The sequence below is a fragment of the Pleurodeles waltl genome, chromosome 6 (genome assembly GCF_031143425.1).
Source record: "Pleurodeles waltl isolate 20211129_DDA chromosome 6, aPleWal1.hap1.20221129, whole genome shotgun sequence".
Lineage (NCBI taxonomy): Eukaryota > Metazoa > Chordata > Amphibia > Caudata > Salamandridae > Pleurodeles > Pleurodeles waltl.
This window is the reverse complement of record NC_090445.1, coordinates 23,267,650-23,288,449: the sequence shown is the minus strand read 5'-3', so window position 1 is coordinate 23,288,449 and position 20,800 is coordinate 23,267,650. Positions and strand designations below refer to the sequence as shown.

General features: G+C 46.5%; 1 protein-coding gene across 1 annotated transcript in view; it reads right to left on the bottom strand.

The window, feature by feature from the left end:
* LAMC3 (laminin subunit gamma 3) overlaps positions 1 to 20,800 on the bottom strand; it is a 527,783-nt gene that overhangs the window by 449,019 nt on the left and 57,964 nt on the right. Inside the window, exons 2-3 of the mRNA XM_069237073.1 lie at positions 9,435 to 9,739; positions 4,244 to 4,374 (exon numbers count right to left, since the gene is read on the bottom strand). Of these exons, the coding sequence (XP_069093174.1) occupies positions 4,244 to 4,374; positions 9,435 to 9,739 (436 nt within the window). The remainder of the gene's footprint in view (positions 1 to 4,243; positions 4,375 to 9,434; positions 9,740 to 20,800) is intronic.

Here is a 20,800-nt window from a genome sequence, read left to right as displayed (position 1 = left end):
ATCTATATAGATGTGGATCTTGTGGATACCGATGAGTGGACGGATGGACGGAATGGTGACAGACTGAATGATGGATGAAAGATTGAACTGATGACCGAATGTAAAGGGGGAATTGGGCTAATCAGCAATCAGCGGGGGATGGAAGGATGAATGAATAGATGCTTGGATGGAAGAGACAAGCAAGCTTTTCTGGGGGGAGGGGCACCATGACTTGCTTTGCTTGCTTGATACCATAAGAGCTTTGGTTGAAGGTGGGGGGTATTAAGGGTAATGACATGGCAGTGGCCTGCGGGGGTAGAGAGGAAGTGAAAGAGAGACTCTGGTAAGTCAGAAGTCACGTGGTACATGCTACCTGCGCGTGGGAAGTTTAACATGTTCTCAGTGGGGCAGTTGGTCAGTTCTGACTGGCGCACGTACCCTCTCCCACCAGGTGCCCAACCTCACTCCCAAACGAATCAATTGACCAAAATGAGGGTTTCAAAACTTCAATTTGACTTTTAAAAAATGTATTTCCTTTATTTCTCATAACATCATATCACATGACTAGCCCACATGTGTTTCACAACTCTGTGCCGCGTCTTTAGCTCAATAGAAACTTCACATACGTTGCAAATCATGCAGGTGTCTTTAAAGTTCTTTCCACAAAACGTCAGGAAACGAGGGATGAACTATTGCCATAATGACAACGCAAAACTGCACCTTGTGGAAGGAGCTTTAAAGATACCTGGACGGGTTTTCATGTATGTGAAACATGTATAATGGCCCTGAAGAGGGGACAGAGTCATGAAATACACGTGGAGTACTTATGAGGTTTGATGATATGAAAAACAGAAGGAAAACCATTTTTTAAAAGTCGGGCATGAGTTTTGAAGCCCTCATTTTGGTTAATTCATGGTGAGAAATGCTGAGTTATTAAGGATCCTTGTGAATTAGAGGCGAGACGGATGACTCCGGGGAGCAGAGATGGCACTTGGGTTCCATCTCATTAGAGTCTCATAAATATATGTAACGCCGCGTACCAGGACAGAGAAAAACACAATATAAGCGTCTCATTATCCCGGCATCTTGCAGTGATAAAAGCCGGATGTCTGGGCAACATTATACATTAAAGGGTCAAAGCTCGTATGGGGAAAGCTGCCCTGGAACCTGGGCCCTGGTACCCCACCTCTCTTGCACACACAGGGACAGCGCCACAGAATTACTGATGGGCACAGGCCCAGATCACGTGAGTGGGGCCATGGAGGCCAGATGCCCTGAGCAGCCTGAAGGATGCCCTCGCCAGGGCTGGGCCCGCCGCCAGGTTCCTGATGGGGTTCTGGTTAATGCTGCCATGACCAGCCCTGAAAGCGTATAAGGCATCACTAAACCTTGCTGCTGTGAGAGACGTTTCAAGGCATGGGACCCAGGGCCCCCAGCCTTTCATGGGGCCCTGTTAGAGGCAGCTCTGTTCTGCAGAGTCTTTGAATAATTCTTGAACAGATTTTGTTTTAAATACAGTTTCAATTTGATTTAATTTTAATGTGCGTAATGTGTGTGAGTCTATAACAGACATCTTGCAGAAAAATGTTGCGCTTATGTTTCATGCAACATCAATAAACCATTTTTTTTAGATCGAAATAGCGCATATTATATGGGGGGTTGTCACAGAGATTATTTGCAGTAATTTTAGTGAGCTGCTGCTGTGTTACAATAATGAAAACTCAAGTCACTATCCCCAGATGTAAATATATATAGAATTTGGATGAGTGCACTGTCAGTAACATGGGCAAAGAGGCATGAAAGAGCTGAAATTGGATCATAAATTCAAAGCTGTTCTGAAAAAGGGACCACAAAATACATTTGGCCCAGGGCCCCCAAAATGCTGAAGATGTCCCTGGCTGCTGCGTCCTGTCAGTGGCCACGCGTAGCCAGCTGGCCGCCTTGCTGCTCTGACTCAGATCATCAGGCTAGAGGAACAAGTGTCCAGTTAAACGGCGCTACAGTGCGCCTGCACGCGCCTAGAAACCTTTATTCACTCGTGACCGGAGTGAGCGCCTGGAATGGCTGGAAAGGCTGGCTGGGAGCAGAGGCGCTATGGAGAAAGACAAAAGTGGAGGCTCCCATCTATCTCTGGAGCAGCCACCTCAGTAGCTGGCACGGGGCCAGGGGTGCCTGGACAGACGACAGAGCCTGGCAGCCCCGGGCACCCGGCACCCTAGGTTCCTAAGGAACGGGGGCAGCGGGGAAGGACTCGTTGGGCAGTTGGGTGGGTAGTCACAACTGGCACTGAAGTTTGGATTGAAACACTGTGAAAATGTAGTTTTAGGTCTGACAACGGTGAAGTAGATGCCTGGATAAGATGAATTCCAGCGAGACCCTCCTGCAGTGCATACGTGGCCAAAGTGGCTTCTGGCTGGGGTGACCAGGTGTCCTGGATTTACCGGGACAGTCCCTGTTTTCAAACCAGCTGTCCCGGGCGATTTTGGTAAATTTGGCACGAGAGGTTTTTAGAGAGGGTCGGCTGAAAATAGTGGGAGACACATTTTTATGTGTTCCAAAGCAGGGCTTTTTAGCAGATGTTATAAGAAAGCAATTTAATTAACAGGTATGCACTGGGTTTAAAAACTGAATTGTATGCATTTTCTTACTACCAATTATGTATTTCCTTGTTGATGAGCTATGTCATTCTGTGGTGCTCAGTCAGTGTAAGATTGTGGTCCTTTTTTTTGTGAAATGTCCCGGTTTTTATTTTTTACGGCAGTGGGAGTCGTTGGTTCAGCCGCGGTGCTGATCACGAGTCCAGTTTCCTCCAGCCTTTTCTTGGCAGAAACAGTGCGGGGGGGCCTGCACTGCCCAGGGGCCTGCCTGCCCAGCCCCCTTGGAATGCGCACTACGGCAGACACTGTGCATTCCGAGGGTGCTGTCATGTTACATTATTGGCCTTGGCGCCCTTAAGGGACCACCCGGGTTGACGGACACCTCATCGGCTCAGCCGACCGCCAAACTCATAATGCGCCTCTTAGTGCCTTCTCTTTTGAATCCTCATCTCCTCACCCTCGTGCAGTACAGGATTATATCAACTTTAGGAAGGTACCAAACCCTCGCATCTTCTGCTGGTGTGACTATCTCATTTGTAGTGTCAGTTTAGCACCAAGATGCCTATGGGTGAATGCGCTCTATCAACTTTTCAATTCATTCTTTCATTCATTCACTCACGCTTTTCATTACTCTTGTTTGGAGCTCAGCGGTGATGACGACAGATCACGTCATATCATTACCCTTGTATGGAACTCATCGGTGATGACGTATCATGCCATGTGCATTTATAAGTGCTGCAATAATTGTATGTTCACCTGTTGTATATCGCAGACATCTTTTACACATGTTAAGGAGTCCGTGTGTCTGTAGGTGATTCAAACTCACAGCATTTGCGAACAGGGGAGGTAGGTAAACATGGTGGGTGCATTTTAAATGGCGGCATTTTCAATGACTGAAATAAAATGTTCTGAGTATATTTTTACAGGAGTGTTGCCTTCTGGAGTGAAAGGAAGGTTTGCCATGTCTTCCCTGCTACCATTCCATTTTCTCATCACCATGTCTAACACCTGGATGTGCTCGTCCACCCAGCAGGCACCTGCTATCGTCCATCGAGCTGCGGATGAAAGGACTACTTTGTTGCTTCTTCAGCTGACCAGTTCCCTCTTCCTCCTCAACAATACAAGGGTCATAGCTGTCTCCTGCGGCAGCTCTCGGATTATAAGTATTTAAGTATTTAAGGGCACCTTCTACTTTTGTTGTAGCTCCTGGCTGCACCCCTAAAATAGTGCTTAATTTGAGCCAGTGGTTTCCGGTGCTCGCCACCGGCATTTAATTGCCAGCACCGGGACTTGTGACAGCTGCCACATGGTGGCGCTGTTTGTGTAATTTAAAGATCAGCAGCAGAACAGTTGTTTACTTATTCAATATACATTAAAAACAACTAATACCTGCTGCTCAAGCCATTCTTACAGCTTTGGGGGCCTCAAACAGTCTGAGCTATCACACTTGTAGTTGTGTTGGAACTGTCATTGGCAGCGCTTGCAGGGGCAATGTTCGTTGCAAGCTGCGGTGACCTCCTGACCAGGTCCCGGGAGCTTTTTTTTTTTTTTACAAGTTAAGCACTGCCCTCCAGTATGAATTACCAGTGGGTATGAGCATGCAGTCTACTGCATATTGTCACCTACATTTTCCTGGTGCGTATTGTCACCCCTCAGCAGACTCTTACCTGCCTCCCACAGACAAGTCGCTGATGGCGTAGAAATAGGACTGCAGAACTTTCTTGTCCTTGAAGATGTCGTCTCCGAATGTGTTGAGGCGGTTGAGAGAGATGAGCAGGTCGGTGCTGGTCACCCACTCCTGCGTAGAGGGGGCAGAGTTAGAGATGACAACACTAAGACCATCTGATGACAGGTACAAGGACAAACTAAACAGAGACGCTAACACCAAACTACATTCAGCCGTGATCACCAAGCAAATAGTATCTGACAACGAGCAAGCATTTGAATTCATACAGCTTGTGTTCATTTATGTATAGCGTCACAACTACCACTTAAGGGCTTCACAGTGCTAAAACGGCCTATGGTCAACAAGCAGAGGGGGTGCGGCACAGGGACAACATCTGACACTGGTGGAAGGAGAAATGGTCTGTAAGCCTGACTCGAGAAGTGGGATTTCAAACTGTGCCAATAAGTTTCAAGGTAAGTTTTGAGGTGCAGAGCAGGTAAAGGAGGAGAGAGTTCCAGAAGGGAGAACGAACACTGAAGCACTTTGAATAACCATACCACCCAACACTGAGCCTTGATTGCCTAGTAAATTAGGTACTACCCAGGATTGAGCCAATGCAACCTTGGAAATACACCAACACCCAACAGGGAGTCATTGTCAATGAAAGACTAAACCATCACCAACATTGAGCCATTGTCATCTACGGAATAAACCATCACCAACATTGAGCCATTGTCAATGAAGGAATAAACCATCACCAACATTGAGCCATCATCTGCTAAGGAGTAAACCATCACCACATTGATCCGTTGTCATCTAAGGAATAAGCCATCACCAACATTGAGCCATTGTCATCTACGGAATAAACCATCGCCAACATTGAGCCATTGTCAATGAAGGAATAAACCATCACCAACATTGAGCCATCATCTGCTAAGGAGTAAACCATCACCACATTGAGCCGTTGTCATCTAAGGAATAAGCCATCACCAACATTGAGTCATTGTCATCTAAGGAATAAACCATCACCAACGTTGAGCCATTGTCAATGAACAAGCAAACCATCACCAACAGTGAGCCGTTATCAACTAAGGAGTAAACCATCAGCAACATTGAGCCATTTTCAACTAAGGAGTAAACCATCACCAACATTGAGCCATTGTCAATGAAGGAGCAACCCATCACCAACATTGAGCCATTGCCATTTAAGGAGTAAACCATCTCAAACATTGATCCATTCTCAGCTATAGAGTAAACTATCACCAACACTGATCCAGTGCCATCTAAGGAATAAACCATCACCAACACTGAGCCATCATCTGTTAAGGAGCAAACCATCACCAGCATTGAGCTAATGTCAATGAAGGAGTAAACCATCACCAACATTGAGCCATTGTCAATGAAGGAATAAACCATCACCAACATTGATCCATTGTCAGCTAAGGAATAAAAGGACTAAAACATCACCAACATTGAGCCATTGTCATTTCAAAAATAAACCATCACCAACATTGAGCCATTGTCATCTTAGGAGTAAACCATCACCAATATTGACCCATTGTCAATGAAGAAATAAAACATCACTCAATGGTGAGCCATTGCCATCTAAGGAGCAAACCATCACCAACATTGATTCAGTGCCATCTGAGGAATAAACCATCACCAGCACTGAGCCATTGTCAGTTAAGGAATAAACTATCACCATCATTGAGCCATCGTCTGTTAAGGAGCAAACCATCACCAACATTGAGCTACTATCAATGAAGAAATAAACCATCACCAACATTGAGCTATTGTCAATGAAGGAATAAACCATCACCAACATTGGGCCATTGCTATCTTGGAAATAAACCATCCCCAAAAAAGGAACCATTGTCATCTAAGAAATAAAGCATCACCAACATTGAGCCATCGTCTACTAAGAAGTAAACCATCACCAACATTGAGCCATTGTCATCTAAGGAATGAACCATCACCAACATTGAGCCATTGTAAGCTAAGGAATAAACCATCACCAACATTGAGCCATTGTCAGCTAAGGGCTAAACCATCACCAACATTGAGCCATAGTCAGCTGAGGAATAAGCCATCACCAACATTGAGCCACAGTCACCTAAGGAATAAACCATCACCAACATTGAGCCACTGTCACCTAAGGAATAAACCATCACGAACATTGTTAGCTAAGGAGCAAACCATCACCAGAATTGGACCATTGCCATCTAAGGAATAAACCATCACCAAAATTGAGCTATTGTCAATGAAGGACTAAACCATCACCAACATTGAGCCATTGTCATCTAAGGAATAAACCATCACCAACACTGAGCCATTGTCAATGAACAAGCAAACCATCAACAACAGTGAGCCGTTGTCAACTAAGGAGTAAACCATCAGCAACATTGAGCCATTTTCAACTAAGGAGTAAACCATCACGAACATTGAGCCATTGTCAATGAAGAAGCAAATCATCACCAACATTGTTAGCTAAGGAGTAAATTATCACCAACATTGATCCAATGCCTGCTAAGGAATAAACCATCACCAACATTGTTAGCTAAGGAGTAAATTATCACCAACATTGATCCAATGCCAGCTAAGGAGTAAACTATCACCAACATTGAGCCATCGTCTGCTAAGGAGCAAACCATAACCAACACTGAGCTATTGTAAATGAAGGAATACATCATCACCAACATTGAGCCATTGCCAGCTGAGGAAGACACCATTAACCAACATTGAGCTATTATCAATGAAGGAATAAACCTCACCAACATTGAGCCATCGTCATTTAAGGAATAAACCATCACCCACATTGATCCATTGCCATCTTGGAAATAAAAAATTACCAGCATTGAGCCTTCAACAGCTAAGGAATAAGCCATCACCAACATTGATCCATAGTCAGTGAAGGAATAAACCATCACCAACATTGAGCCATTGTCAATGAAGGAATAAACCATCACCAACATTGAGCCATCAACAGCTAAGGAATAAGCCATCACCAGCATTGATTCATAGTCAATGAAGGAATAAACCATCACCAACATTGAGCCATTGTTTGCTAAGCAGTAAACCATCACCAACATTGAGCCATCGTCTGCTAAGCAGTAAACCACCACTAACACTGGTCCATCATCACCAAGCAAATTAACAAGCATTATGGTTGACTCCGCCATAGTGACAGAGTAAACGGAACTAACCCAAGTTCAAACCATCCTCACATAGTGAAATGCACCATCACTCAACATTATGATACACTCATCTGACACCCACCCCCTCCCCCCATTTTTCAACATTTCCAGTGTTTCTTAGACAGAAGCTACAATAGTAAATCTGAATTTTAACCTGACCAAAGTATGCACTTTCCCCAGTCTCTGTTAAACTGGAGTTACAAAAGAAAATCTTTCCTCCCTTCTATGCACTTTCCCTGGCATTTGTTAGGCTGGAGTCAGACACCCCCCAATATAACCACTTACCACAATACTTGTTAGACTGGAGTTAGCATAGTAAGGGCCTGATTTAAGGAAAGTGGCGCTCCACCCACTGCACCCCTTAGCGCCCCCTAATGCCACCAATTGTGCACTGTATCTAAGATATGACGCACCATGGCGGTAGTTAGGGAACTATTGTCAAAATTCAGAGCTTTGCAGGATTAGCGTAAAAAATGTTGACGCTAACCCTGCAAAGCCCATTGAGGCCCATTGTAAACAATGGTGTGCCTCCTTTCAACGCCTACTCCGAGAAGGCGTTAAAAGTGCAGGAAAAAAAAATTATGCAAAAAATCTTGCAGATTTCTTTGCGTAATTGTTTCGCCCCCCCTAATGGGGGAAAGCTCCCTGTGCATACATTATGCCTGGCGCAGGCATAGTGTAGCGCAAAGGGTTACAAAGTGGCGAAATGCATTCATTGCTCCACTTTGTAAATTTGGTGCAGCGATATTGGCTTCATTGGGCCACATTAACATAAAAAAAAAAAATCTGCCCCTAAATCTTTCCCACCACCTAATCTGTGTACTTTGCTCAATGTTTGAATACATAAACTAACTCTCTGATGAGTGCAATTCACCCAGTGTTTGTTAGATTGGAGTTAGAATTGTAAATCCAACTTCCTCATGCATGCTGTTTCCCCAAAGTTTGATGGACTGTACTTACAATAGTAAAAGTGCCCCCTCCAACAATGTAAGAATTTCTCCAATGTTTGTAGCATTGTAGTTAGAATACTTTATTTAAATTGGTTTTATTAATTTTATAATGCTTTGGATTGTAGCTTATTTTTAAGCATATTCAATTTAAAAGTGTAGATTTTTCAATTATGGTATTTTTATTATTTTTTCTATTGTGTTTTAAAAAAAAAAAATTCGGTGATTGTTATGTGTTTTAAACTGTATAAAATATTACATTTTGTTACATATTTGGAAGTAAATTTATGATGGTTCAATAAATTTGAAATATATATATATTCTTTTTTAATATTGATACTTTTATTGTATTTTTTATTTATTATAATTCAATTTACATTTTTAGTTAAATAATAAATGTATTTTAATGTGTTATTATGCATTACGTTTTTTATTAGTTTGAAACATTATTTAAAATGTATATGTATTTTTAAGATTTCTTTAGTTAGTACATTGATTTTCACTTGTTATTTTTTGTTAATTGAATATATTATTGAAAAATATTCTTAATTTGAAATACAATAATGTTAAGTACAATTAAATACGTGTACTTTCTAGTTTAATGTCAATTGTTTTGGACCACAGCATTATGGTAGTCACTACATTTGTGCTTTACATTATCTTTATATAAAGTTGATTTTTGTTTGTTAATATTCTGAGAATTATATTTTTCTACCACAGTATTTTATGGATGATATTCTGTCATACAACTCATGATGCTACAGCACAGATGAAGTAACAAATGAACAATTGTACTGTACAATAAACCAAAACCAGAAAAAATCAGAGTTACCTGCCTAAGTATGAGCAACACTGAGCTGTGAGGAGACCACCAACCATCTACTGGGCATGTTTGACCACCCTGGTCCAAGAAAGGTTTGTGGTGGAGAAATGATTGTGGTGGAGAACTGATCTCTGCTTTGCGTCATTCGAGCGCCCATTCAAACCTTTAGTAAAAATGGGCTACCAGCCCCTCTGTGATGATGAAAGCATTAGTGGTGCCACACTTTACCTGTAGGACAGGACTCCTGTCAAAGTTGTATGCGCTAGGCCGGCCCTCCAGGGTGGAGAAGGCCACGTTTCCACCACTAAGTGGTGAGATGTCGCTGAACTCCGCCGTGCAGAAGGCCACAGCCTCGTCATCTCCTGGACGTAGGTACCCCCTTTCTGACTTGCCGTAGGTTTTCTGGCAGGTGGCACTGTAGTACTGGTAGGGCACCCAGGGACCTCCTGCTCGGGTCCTTTTATAAATGGCGAAGCTCTCAGGGCGGCTGGTGTGGAACTTGAGCCTCACGTAGGTTATCTCATAGGACTTCCCTGAAAAAAGAAAAGAGAAAGAGGACTGGGTCATCATCTGTTCCCACGTGTCACTGATTCCTGGGAGGACCGCTTGGGAGAGGTGCCTTAGCTGTGGGAAGAGGAGAACCAAGGGTATCTGTGGGGTGATTGTGCAGGTGCCAGGGGCCTCCATGGTGGCAGGATAGCCCATGCCCATCCTGGGCCCTTCTTTAACAATAATTGCTATTGGGAACATTGGTATAATTAGCTTAATCAAAGCCATTAAAGGCAAGTGAAGGGAAGGAGAAGGGAAGGCCTGCCACCATGGAATAATCTAGCAGCCCTGGCAGTGAAGGAGTGCCAGCTGTTGCCTAGCTTGGAGGACACACTAGCTGAAGCAGTGAGGGGGTGTCAAATGAAGCCGTATCGATGAGGGAGGTCCAGCTGAAGTCCTAGCAATGAAGGAGCATCTCTGGAAGCTGTTCTAGTGAGGGAGCACAAGCTGAAGTCCTAGCAGTGAGGGAGCACCACTTGGTGCTCTAGAGGTGAGGAAGTGCCAGTGGAAGCCTTGGTGCTGGAGTGATAGCTGAAGTCTGTGAGGAAGTGATAACTGAATCCCTAGTGGTAAGGGAGCATGAGCAAGGGCCCAAGTGATGAGGGAGCTTCAGCTGAAGGCCTAGCGATGAGGGGGTGCCAACTAACGTGTTTGGGTTGAGGGAGCATCAGCTGAAGACCTAGCTGTGAGGGACTACTAACTGAAGCACTAGCAGTGAGGGAGCACCAGCTGAAGCCCTAACAGCAAGGGAGACCTAGCTGGAGCCTAGCTGAAGCCCTAGCAGTGAGGGAGAACCAGCTGAAGCCCTAAAAATAAGGGAGCACTAGCTGAAGCTCTAGCAGTGAGGGAGCACCAGCTGAAGCCCTAACAGCAAGGGAGACCTAGCTGGAGCCTAGCTGAAGCCCTAGCAGTGAGGGAGAACCAGCTGAAGCCCTAAAAATTAGGGAGCACTAGCTGAAGCCCTAGCAGTGGGGGAGAACCAGCTGAAGCCCTAAAAATAAGGGAGCACTCGCTGAAGCTCTAGCAGTGAGGGAGCACCAGCTGAAGCCCTAACAGTGAGGTAGCAACAGCTGAAGCCCTAACAGTGGGGGAGCACTAGCTGAAGCCCTAGCAGCGAGAGAGCACCAGTTGAAGCTCAACAGTGAGAGAGCCCTAGCTGAAACCTAACATTGAGGGGGCACCAGCTGAAGCCCTAACAGTCAGGGGTCACTAGCTGAAGCCAAAGCAGCGAGGGAGCACCAGCTGAAGCCCTAGCAGTGAGGGAGCCCTAGCTGAAGCCTAACATTGAGGGGGCACCAGCTGAAGCCATAACAGTGAGGGGTCACTAGCTGAAGCCAAAGCAGTGAGGGAGCACCAGCTGAAGCCCTAGCAGTGAAGGAGCCCCATCTGAAGCTCTAACAGTGAGGGAGTGCCAGCTGAAGCCCTAACAGTGAGGGAGCCTTAGCTGAAGCCCTAACAGTGAGGGACCACTAGCTGAAACCCTAGCAGCAAGGGAGCACAGTCAGAAGCCCTGACAGTGAGGGAGCACTAGCTGAAGCCGAAGCAATGAGGGAGCACAAGCTGAAGCCCTAAAAGTGAGGGAGCACTAGCTGAAGCCCTCGGAGTGAGGAATAACTAGCTGAAGTTCTAATAGTGCGGGAGCACCAGCTGAAGCCCTTACAGTGAGGGAGCCCTAGCTGAGGCCCTAGCAGTGAGGGAGCACCAGTTGAAGCCCTTACAGTGAGGGAGCCCTAGCTGAAGCCCTAGCAGTGAGGGAGCAGCAGCTAAAGCCCTAACAGTGAGAGAGCGCTAGCTGAAACCTAACATTGAGGGGGCACCAGCTGAAGCCCTAACAGTGAGGGGTCACTAGCTGAAGCCAAAGCAATGAGGGAGCACCAGCTGAAGCCGTAGCAGTGAGGGAGCCCTAGCTGAAGCCTAACATTGAGGGGGCACCAGCTGAAGCCCTAACAGTGAGGGGTCACTAGCTGAAGCCAAAGCAGTGAGGGAGCACCAGCTGAAGCCCTAGCAGTGAGGGAGCCCTAGCTGAAGCTCTAACAGTGATGGAGCACTAGCTGAAGCCATAGCAGTGAGGGAGCACCAGCTGAGGCCCTAAAAGTGAGGGAGCACTAGCTGAAGCCCTAGGAGTGAGGGAGCGCCAGCTGAAGCAATGACAGTGAGGGAGCACCAGCTGAAGCCCTAACAGTGAGGGAGCACCAGCTGAAGCCCTAATAGTGAGGGAGCACCAGCTGAAGCCCTAAAAGTGAAGGAGCACTAGCTGAAACCCTAGGAGTGAGGGAGCACTAGCTGAAGCCCTGACAGTGAGGAAGTACTACCTGAAGTGCTAGCAGTGAGGGGGCATCAGATGAAGCCCTAGAAGTGAAGGAGCACTAGCTGTAGCCATAACAGTGAGGGAGAACCAGCTGAAGCTCTAATAGTGAGGGAGCACCAGCTTAAGCTGTAACAGTGAGGGAGCACTAGCTGACGTTCTTTCAGTGGGGGAGCGCAAGCTGAAGCCCTAAAAGTGAAGGAGCATTAGCTGAAGCCCTAGGAGTGAGGGGGCACTAACTGAAGCCCTCACAGTGAAGGAGCACCAGTTGAAGCGCTAGCAGTGAGGGAGCGTCAGCTGAAGCCCTAACCGTGAGGGAGCAATAGCTGAAACCCTAACATTGAGGGAGCACCAACTGAAGCCTTAGCAGTGAGGGAGCTTCAGCCGAAGCCCTGAAAGTGAAGGAGCTCTAGCTGAAGCCCCAGGAGTGAGGGGGCATCAACTGAAGCCCTAACAGTGAGGGATCATCGCCTGAAGCCCTACCAGTGAGGGAGCACCAGCTGAAGCCCTACCAGTGAGGGAGCACCATATGAAGCCCTAGCAGTGAGGGAGCACTAGCTGAAACCCTACCAGTGAGGGAACACCAGCTAAATCCCTAGCAGTGAGGGAGCACTAGCTGATCCCCTACCAGTGAGGGAGCACCAGCTGAAGCCCTACCAGTGAGGGAGCCCCAGCTGAAGCCAGTGCAATCAGATGGTTGTAGACAGGTTTTCGACTTCATCAAGATCCCAGAAGCCTCAGTGGTCCCTCAATAGTGATGATAGTGTTTATCGCCCAACAATCCCTCAATAGTAGTGATAGCCCCATATATACTTGGAAAAAAAGTCACTCAGTAGGGATGAAAGTGCCATGTACAGCGCACAGCTGTCCCTTAATAGGGGTGATAGTGCCATGCCTGACAGCAGTCTCTCAATAAGTGTGATAGTGTAGCTCGCCGAACAGTCCCTCAATTAGAATGATAGTCCCATACATGCAATTGTACCTGGATAATTGGGATAGTCGAGTATATACCATCAACTGTCCCTCGATAGGAATGACAGTCCCATACATACTACACAACTGACCCACAATATGAGTGATTGTCCCTTGCCTCACAACTGTCTCTCAATACGTGACAGTGTCTGTTGCTCATCAGTCCCTCAATAGGAGTGATAGCCCCATATATACCTTAAATGCCAGTTGAAGAGAGTGATTGTCCCAAGTATATCCCAACTGTCCCTGGGTAGGAATGATAGTCCCATCTGTGCCTAACAGCCCCTTCATCGGAGTGATAATCTCATATCTTACAGAGGTGTTTCGACGTGGCAGTGCATATCGCCTAACTATCCCTCGATAGTAGTAATAATCCCAAATACCACCCCAACAGTCCCTCAGTAGGGGTGACAGTCCCATTCGTACCCCAACAGTCCCTCAAAAGGAGTGATAGTCTCATATACACCCCTAGTCGTCACTCGATAAGAGTGACAGTCCCATGCCATACAGCTGCCCCTCGATAGTAGCGATAGTCTCATACACAACCCCAACAGTCCTTTGATAGCATTGACAGTCTCATATACACCCCAAAAGTCCCTTGATAGTAGCGATAGTCTCATATACACCCCCAGTCATCACTTGATTGGAGTGACAGTCCCATGCCACCCAGCTGTCCCTCAATAGTAGTGATAGTCTCATATACTGCCCCAAAAGTCCCTTGATAGCAGTGATAGTCTCATACACAACCCCAACAGTCCTTCGTTAGCAGTGATAATCTCATATACACCCCAAAAGTCCCTTAATAGAAGTGATAGTCTCATATACACCCCAACAGTCCCTCGATAGGAATGATAGTCCCATATACAGTCCCAACAGTCCCTCAGTAGAAGTGAGTGGCCATTGCCATGCAACAGTCCCTGGATAGGAATGATAGTCGCATATACACCCCAACAGTCCTTCAATAGAAGTAAGTGTCCCATGCCATCCAACTGCCCCTCGATAGCAGCAGGAACAGTATTGTGCCTCGACATATGAGCCAGTCTGATAGCACCCTGCTGTCCCCCAATAGAGTGCTCCCCAACCACCGACACCTGGGAGCTAGAAGGACTGTGGTGACACCTCTCTGGCCGATATCCTTAGCATGGGTCAGCAGGTGACCCCAATGGCGTTTGAAACCGTGATCTAACTGAGTCTGTGGGGAGGGCCTCCCCACACAGCTCTAGCTGTGACCAAACATGGTCGACCTGCTTGTGTTTAGATCTAGAGGGATCCAGGATGGGTGACTATATGCGCTGTGGTTCCCTCTTTTATTTCAAATGCACCCCAAGTGCATTGAATGGTAATCGGTATTTTTAACAAAGCTGAAGGATGGGGTGTTGGGGTACTTATATATACCCCAGCCTAGTGGGAGGGGAAGCATGCACTCACTTATGGACAAAGTTGTGTTGATTGTTAAGGCAACACTTACAAGATGTTCGATGAGGTGCACCACTCCACCAATACCACAAGGCCAGCCGAGAGGGCCCACCTGTGGTCAGAAGGTGGTAGTACCAACATCTTGCACTCCTTAGATGCACATTAATTATAACTTCCAAACTTGGAACGTCGGGGGCTGGGAGCTGGCGGGAATGACCTACTTGAGGTGTAGGTCCATGGACACTGCATGTATCCCGGAAACCCACCTTACGCACATGGAAATGGACAAGATGGCAAGGAAATGGAGAAGGCAACTGGTTGGCACAACAAACTCTACATATGCATGTTGGGTTGTGGTATATGGATAGCCAGGGACAGCTTTAGCGCTGGTGGCGCCCAGTGCGACAGTCTTTTATGGCGCTTCCCACCCCATGACCACCTCCTCGGTTTCACTGACTAGCACCCGGCAAATGTGCCCCCTCATCTCCCCTCTCACACACATTCATTTGTTTTAAAGCACTGGTAAAGGCTGGCTTTACTAATCCACTCAGCTAGCCACATAAAATACAGATCTGTTCTTGCAGCAGGCATATTAGTCCTCTGTGCTACTTTACAGTGAGTGCCGCTAGGCCAAACTCCCTTTTCTCTCTCTGGCAGGAACATTAACCACAAGAGGTATCTTGACATTTTAATTGTTTCCTGAAGGCTGGACGCACAAGGAACTTTTCAGCAGATGCTTTTAAATGGCAAGTTTAGAAAGTCATTGCTAAACACAGCGCCCCCCTGAGGTCAGCGCCCCCCAGTCCAGGTCAGCACCCTCACACCGCCCAAGGCCCTGTGGATAGCCCCTAGCCAGGGGCGTAGCTCGGTCAGTAAGATGGGGGGGCTTCAGATATCCCAACACTCACACTGGTATATAAAGTTAATATACATTATAGGACAAGCAGGGTGCACGAGAGGGGCTTAAAAGGCAGTGGAAAGGGAGAGGAGTGCGGGTTGGTAAGAACACTAAGGGCCAGATGTACCAAGAAGGCCTTTTGCGAGTCGGAAATAGCGATTTTTAAGAAATCGCTATTTCTGATTCGCAAAATGCAATGTATCACATTTGCGATTCGGTAATTGCGATTTCTTGAAAATTGCAAATGCTATTACCGAATCGCAAATTGCCATACCGGCCCCATTCGCACCTATGGGCCTGTTGGCCCATATTTGCGAATTTTTTGCATTTCCAAAATTGCGATTTCTTAACTGGAAATCGCAATTATGGAAATGCAAAACCCCAGGGTGCTGGGGGCCTAAGGTCCCCTCTGCTGCACCCCAAAAAGTTTTTTTAGGACATGTAAGGTGCACACATGCCAAAAGGGCATGTTTGCTTTACATGTACATTTTAAAAATCCTTTTTAAATGCATTTTTAAAATGTGCACATGGTTACCACCAGGTTCAACTGGGTGGTAATAGCGATTCCTAAATGCCCAAATCGCATTAAGGAATTGCTTCTTAAATGTGCTTAGAAATCCTTATTTGCGATTTCTTATTTAGAGGGTCGCAATTTGCGACTCTCTAAACAGGGTCGCAATTTTAAGGAATCGCTATTTTAGCGATTTCTTAAAATTCCGTTCAGAATGTATTTCATACATTCTGAAATGTTTTTTTGCATTCGCAAACGGGCATTCGCACTGTTTGTGAATGCAAAAAGCTTTCATACATCTGGCCCCAAGAGAGAAAACACAATATTTTCTAAAATGATCAAGATTTTCAAGGACCTTCAAAACAGAGAGGGAGAGTGTGTGCGGTTTTATCTGTGCTTGTGTAAAAATTGCTGTTGAAATCTGACAGACACCTCACCATACCCGACTGAAGGCATCTGTGCCCAACTATTCATCAGAAAATACATTTATTACGGGGGTGTAACACCCCAAACACAAGCCCCCCCCCGAAGCTACGTCCCTGACTATAACACAGTGGTTGATATTCGCAGGGATACATTGGCGCACCCTCAACAGCGGGCCACCTGCAGGGCGACCTCTAGACGGGTTAATGCCTGGCTCTCGCACTGGCAGCTGGACCAGATCTGGAGAGAACAGCACCAGGCATGCAGCGAATATTCATATGACTCAAGCATGCACATGGTACATCCAAGACTAGACATGTTCCTGAGGAAGCTTGGCACCGGACTGGAGAAGCTTGGCACCGGACTGGAGAAAGCAGGCACGGAGTACTTAGGCAGGACACTGTTCGATCACAGTCCGCTACGGATGAGGGTGGAGATCGGGGCCCCGTCGCCTCCCAAACCACCATGGAGTTAACAGACAGACGCACTTCCGGACATACACTTTAGGCAAACAATTGGGGAAAGTATCATGCACTTCTTCCGGGAGAATGAGGGGACGGACAACAGTACTGCTTCTGAGTGGGAGGTCTTTACAGTTTTCTTGCGGGAGGTGTGCCTTGAGGCCACTTCTGTGACTAGGAAGGGAGTGGCCCGACAATGAACAGAAATGGAACAAGAGATGCGTAAGATAGACACGGGAGGGTTTCAGTGCTTAATTTGTAAATAAAAAGGTGCCGGTGCTCAAAGCCCCCCTGTTCAACACGCGGCTTCCGCAATTGAATCTGCAAGCCTGGAATACTGAGGCAGCGTAATTCTATGTCAGGACCGGAGGCTTCGATTATGCTTTCTCTTTCTTTACTGACTTAAACAGCAGCCAATCAAACACAAATAACAGAAAAAACTACACATCGAAGGATGCCTAACATCCTGTCACATGGTCCAATCACCATCCATGTCCCCTGTCATGAGTCCTTTGACCTATGAAGTCACTTCCTCTTTCTTTGCTGCTTCGCAGCAGATAAGTACACGTTTTTTATTCTCTCCTATATTATGGTGTTATTTCTAATGTTAATACTTATAAAAATTACTGATTTAAGCGTCGCGATTCAGCGCGCTTTTATTATACTTGTTTAAGCGCCCTTGCGCTTCGATTTCTTGGCGTTTTGCCAAGTTTCAGAGCCCGTTTTTCCTGGTGGAGTGGGAGCGGGAGCAGAGCTGCTCTCTGGCAGTCTCCTTTCTATTTTTGACACACGCGCACGCGCCTTATCGAGCCGATCTCCTTCTAATTTTGGAGACAATCGGCTCGTGTGTGCTGCGTGCTCGCCTGTGTTCCCCTTTAGCCTTCACTTGCTCCCTGACGCCCAGCAGATTAACTGACTGGGTTGTAAAATATTAATCAGGCTGTTGCCGAGAGTGCCTTTCAGGCTGCTCCCTCCACACTTTAAATAAAGAGCTCCTTTTTCCTTGCCTGAATTTGGGTTTTTTGCACTCCCCCTGTTTGATCCCTGTTTACTTTTCTCCTCAAAACTTTTGTACCTTTATACATTAGTCATGGCTCAGTGGGATGACCAAGAAGCAGAGTACTATAGAGAGGAGTTGGGCAATCAACTTGAAGTTGATCTGGTGGAAGCCCTTGATACCAGGGTTCAACAATCAGTAAATGATGCCCTGGTGAGAGCTCTGGGTCCCTTTTCAGGGCAAATATTTGACTTTGCTCGGTCACAGGGTTGGACTCAGGGACAACAATCACAACACGAACCTAAAAAAGTAAAAAAAAAAAAAAAAAATTGGGAAACTGGAGCAGAGGTCAGTGGTGTCCACGCTGACGCGTTCGAAAAACTGCGTAAGAAACGCAGTGGCGAGCATAATTACTGCTCAAAAAAGGAAACTTCCCTTTCTACCTCTTCCTCTTAAAAAATTCCTCCTCTGACGATTCGGATGATTCCGACGTTCCTATGCCTAGCAAGAAAACTAAGAAAGCGCCCCCTCCCTTCCAGGTTCTAGACTTCGATCCCACAGAAATCATTCACCCCAGGGCCTCCAATTGGGTTCCCCCTCCCGAAGTAGCTCAATATGTTCAATCCAATTTGCGGAAAAGCTTCGATAAGGAAGTCAGGTCACGCTTAAAAGCAGAGTGCCCCAGACCTGACCTGGAGGGCAAGGTTTCTGATACTCCAGAAATAGACCCCACCATGGTCACCTTTATGAAAAAATTTGCTAAGGACCCCAAAAAAGGTTTGGACTGCTCCTGGCGTAATTGCTAAGACAAACTGTTGGATCTTTCAGGACCTTTGAATAAGATCCTTGAGATGGCGTATGTAGCCAAGGAATCTGGATCCCCGGTGGACACCGATGTTATTATAGGATGGGCACAAAGAGCTGTGTGCCTGTTAGGAAACTCTAATTGTGCTATTTCTGCAGAACGCAGGAAATCTGTGCTAATGCGCATTGATCCCAAGTTATCGGATCTTGCGACTTCAGAAGCGGGCCCTTTGGCTGAAGGACTTCTTTTTGGATCTTCATTTATCAAAGACTTAGCCAAGTTCTGCTCCACTTTTTCTTCCCTTGACAAAGCACAAACGTCGCTCAAGAAGGTTTTTAAACGAGACCTTTTTGTCAGGGCCGGTCGTTACGGGGGACGTATGTATGGCTGAAGCTCCTTTAGCAGTCCCCAAAACTACTGCCCGAGAGGCAGAGGTGGCTGGTACGGGAATCAAGACTCCACCTTCTACCCCACACGACCCAGGGGAGGTCGACCCCGCTTCCGCAGGGGTCATCACAGAGGGCAACAAGGAGCCATTCAGGACTCAAGTTTCACAGGTGAGCATTATTCATTTTTCTCAGGTCAGACTTGGGGGCAGAGTTGCATCTTGCTTGGCAAATTGGAAACGGATATCCAGAGACCCATGGGTTCTCCAAACAGTAGAGGGATTTCGGCTGGAGTTCATCAGTACTCCCAAACAACTCTCCCTTCCGTTACAAATGTGTTTTTCCCAAGCAAATCAAAATTTTATAGACAAAGAAGTGCAAACTCTCTTAGACAAAGGAGCCGTACAATTTGCTTCCCCCCATGCTTCCGGTTTCCTCAGTCCTATTTTCGTAGTAGACAAGAAAGGAGGAGGTCACCGCTTAGTCCTGAACCTAAAGGATTTCAATCATTGGATCCTATACAGACACTTCAAGATGGAGGGCATCCACATGCTAAGGGATATCCTTTTGGAAGGGGATTGGATGGTTCGACTGGATCTAAAAGATGCCTATCTGTCGATTCCAATTTTTCCTCCCCACAGGAGATTCCTACAAATCCAGTGGAAGGGACAGTGCTTGGAGTTTCTGGCACTTCTATTCGGTCTATCGTCAGCCCGTTGGTGCTTCACGAAGCTCCTGAGGCCTGTGATGGAGTGGCTCAGAGCCAATGGAGTCAGATTGATTATATATCTGGACGATATTCTGCTGATGGCTCAGTCCCCTCAAGTCCTAATCTCGCACTTGGATTGGACCATCAGCCTCCTGCAAGACTTAGGTTTCCTTATCAATGTACAGAAGTCATTGTTGAAACCTTTGCAGGTGATAGAGTTCCTGGGATTCCAGATAAATTCCATTTTATGTCAACTTCTTCTTCCCTCTCAGAAGATACGCAACATCAAGAGGGAATTGAGATCGGTTTTAGCCAGCCAGACCGTCTCATTGAGGAATATAGCCAGAGTAGTGGGCTTACTAGCTTCATCTATTCAGGCGATCTTCCCTGCACCCCTACATTATCGAGCACTTCAAAGACTCAAGATCAGACATCTACAACAGGGTCTGAGTTATTCAGAACAAATCCCATTGACTGCCGAAGTAAGATCAGAGATTCATTGGTGGCTTCACCACATGGAAGCTTGGAATGGCAGGGCGATTTTCGGCTCTCTCCCGGAGGTAGTGATAGAATCCGATGCCAGCAGATGGGGTTGGGGAGCTCGTTGCAACTCCCTAGTGACGGGGGCAGATGGTCAGAATGGGAACAAACCCTTCATATCAATTGTCTGGAACTTCTGGCGGGATCCTTTGCCATAAAGAGTCTCTCCCCGCAGAAAACAGATTGTTGCATACTTTTACGGATGGACAATGTTTCAGCCGTGAGGTATGTCAACAAATTAGGAGGCACAAAATCCAGAATCCTGGCGGAGATTGCCAAGGACTTCTGGCATTATTGCCTAACTCAGCGTCTAGTGGTCATAGCGGAGTACCTTCCTGGGTACCAGAACGTCATAGCAGACTGGAACTCCCGATACCTGTCGGACTCCCTGATATTTTCTCAGATAGTCAGGGAATGGGGCAGTGGCGAAGTGGATCTGTTTGCCTCCCGGCTCAATTGCCAAATTCCCAAATTTTACAGTTGGCGTCCAGACCCTTGTGCATTAAAGACAGATGCCTTTCTTCAGGACTGGTCCCACTTTCGAGGTTATGCCTTCCCCCCTTTTCTGATGATTGCCAGGGTTTTGTCTCAAGTGCGGAGACAGAAAGGTGACTCCATTTTG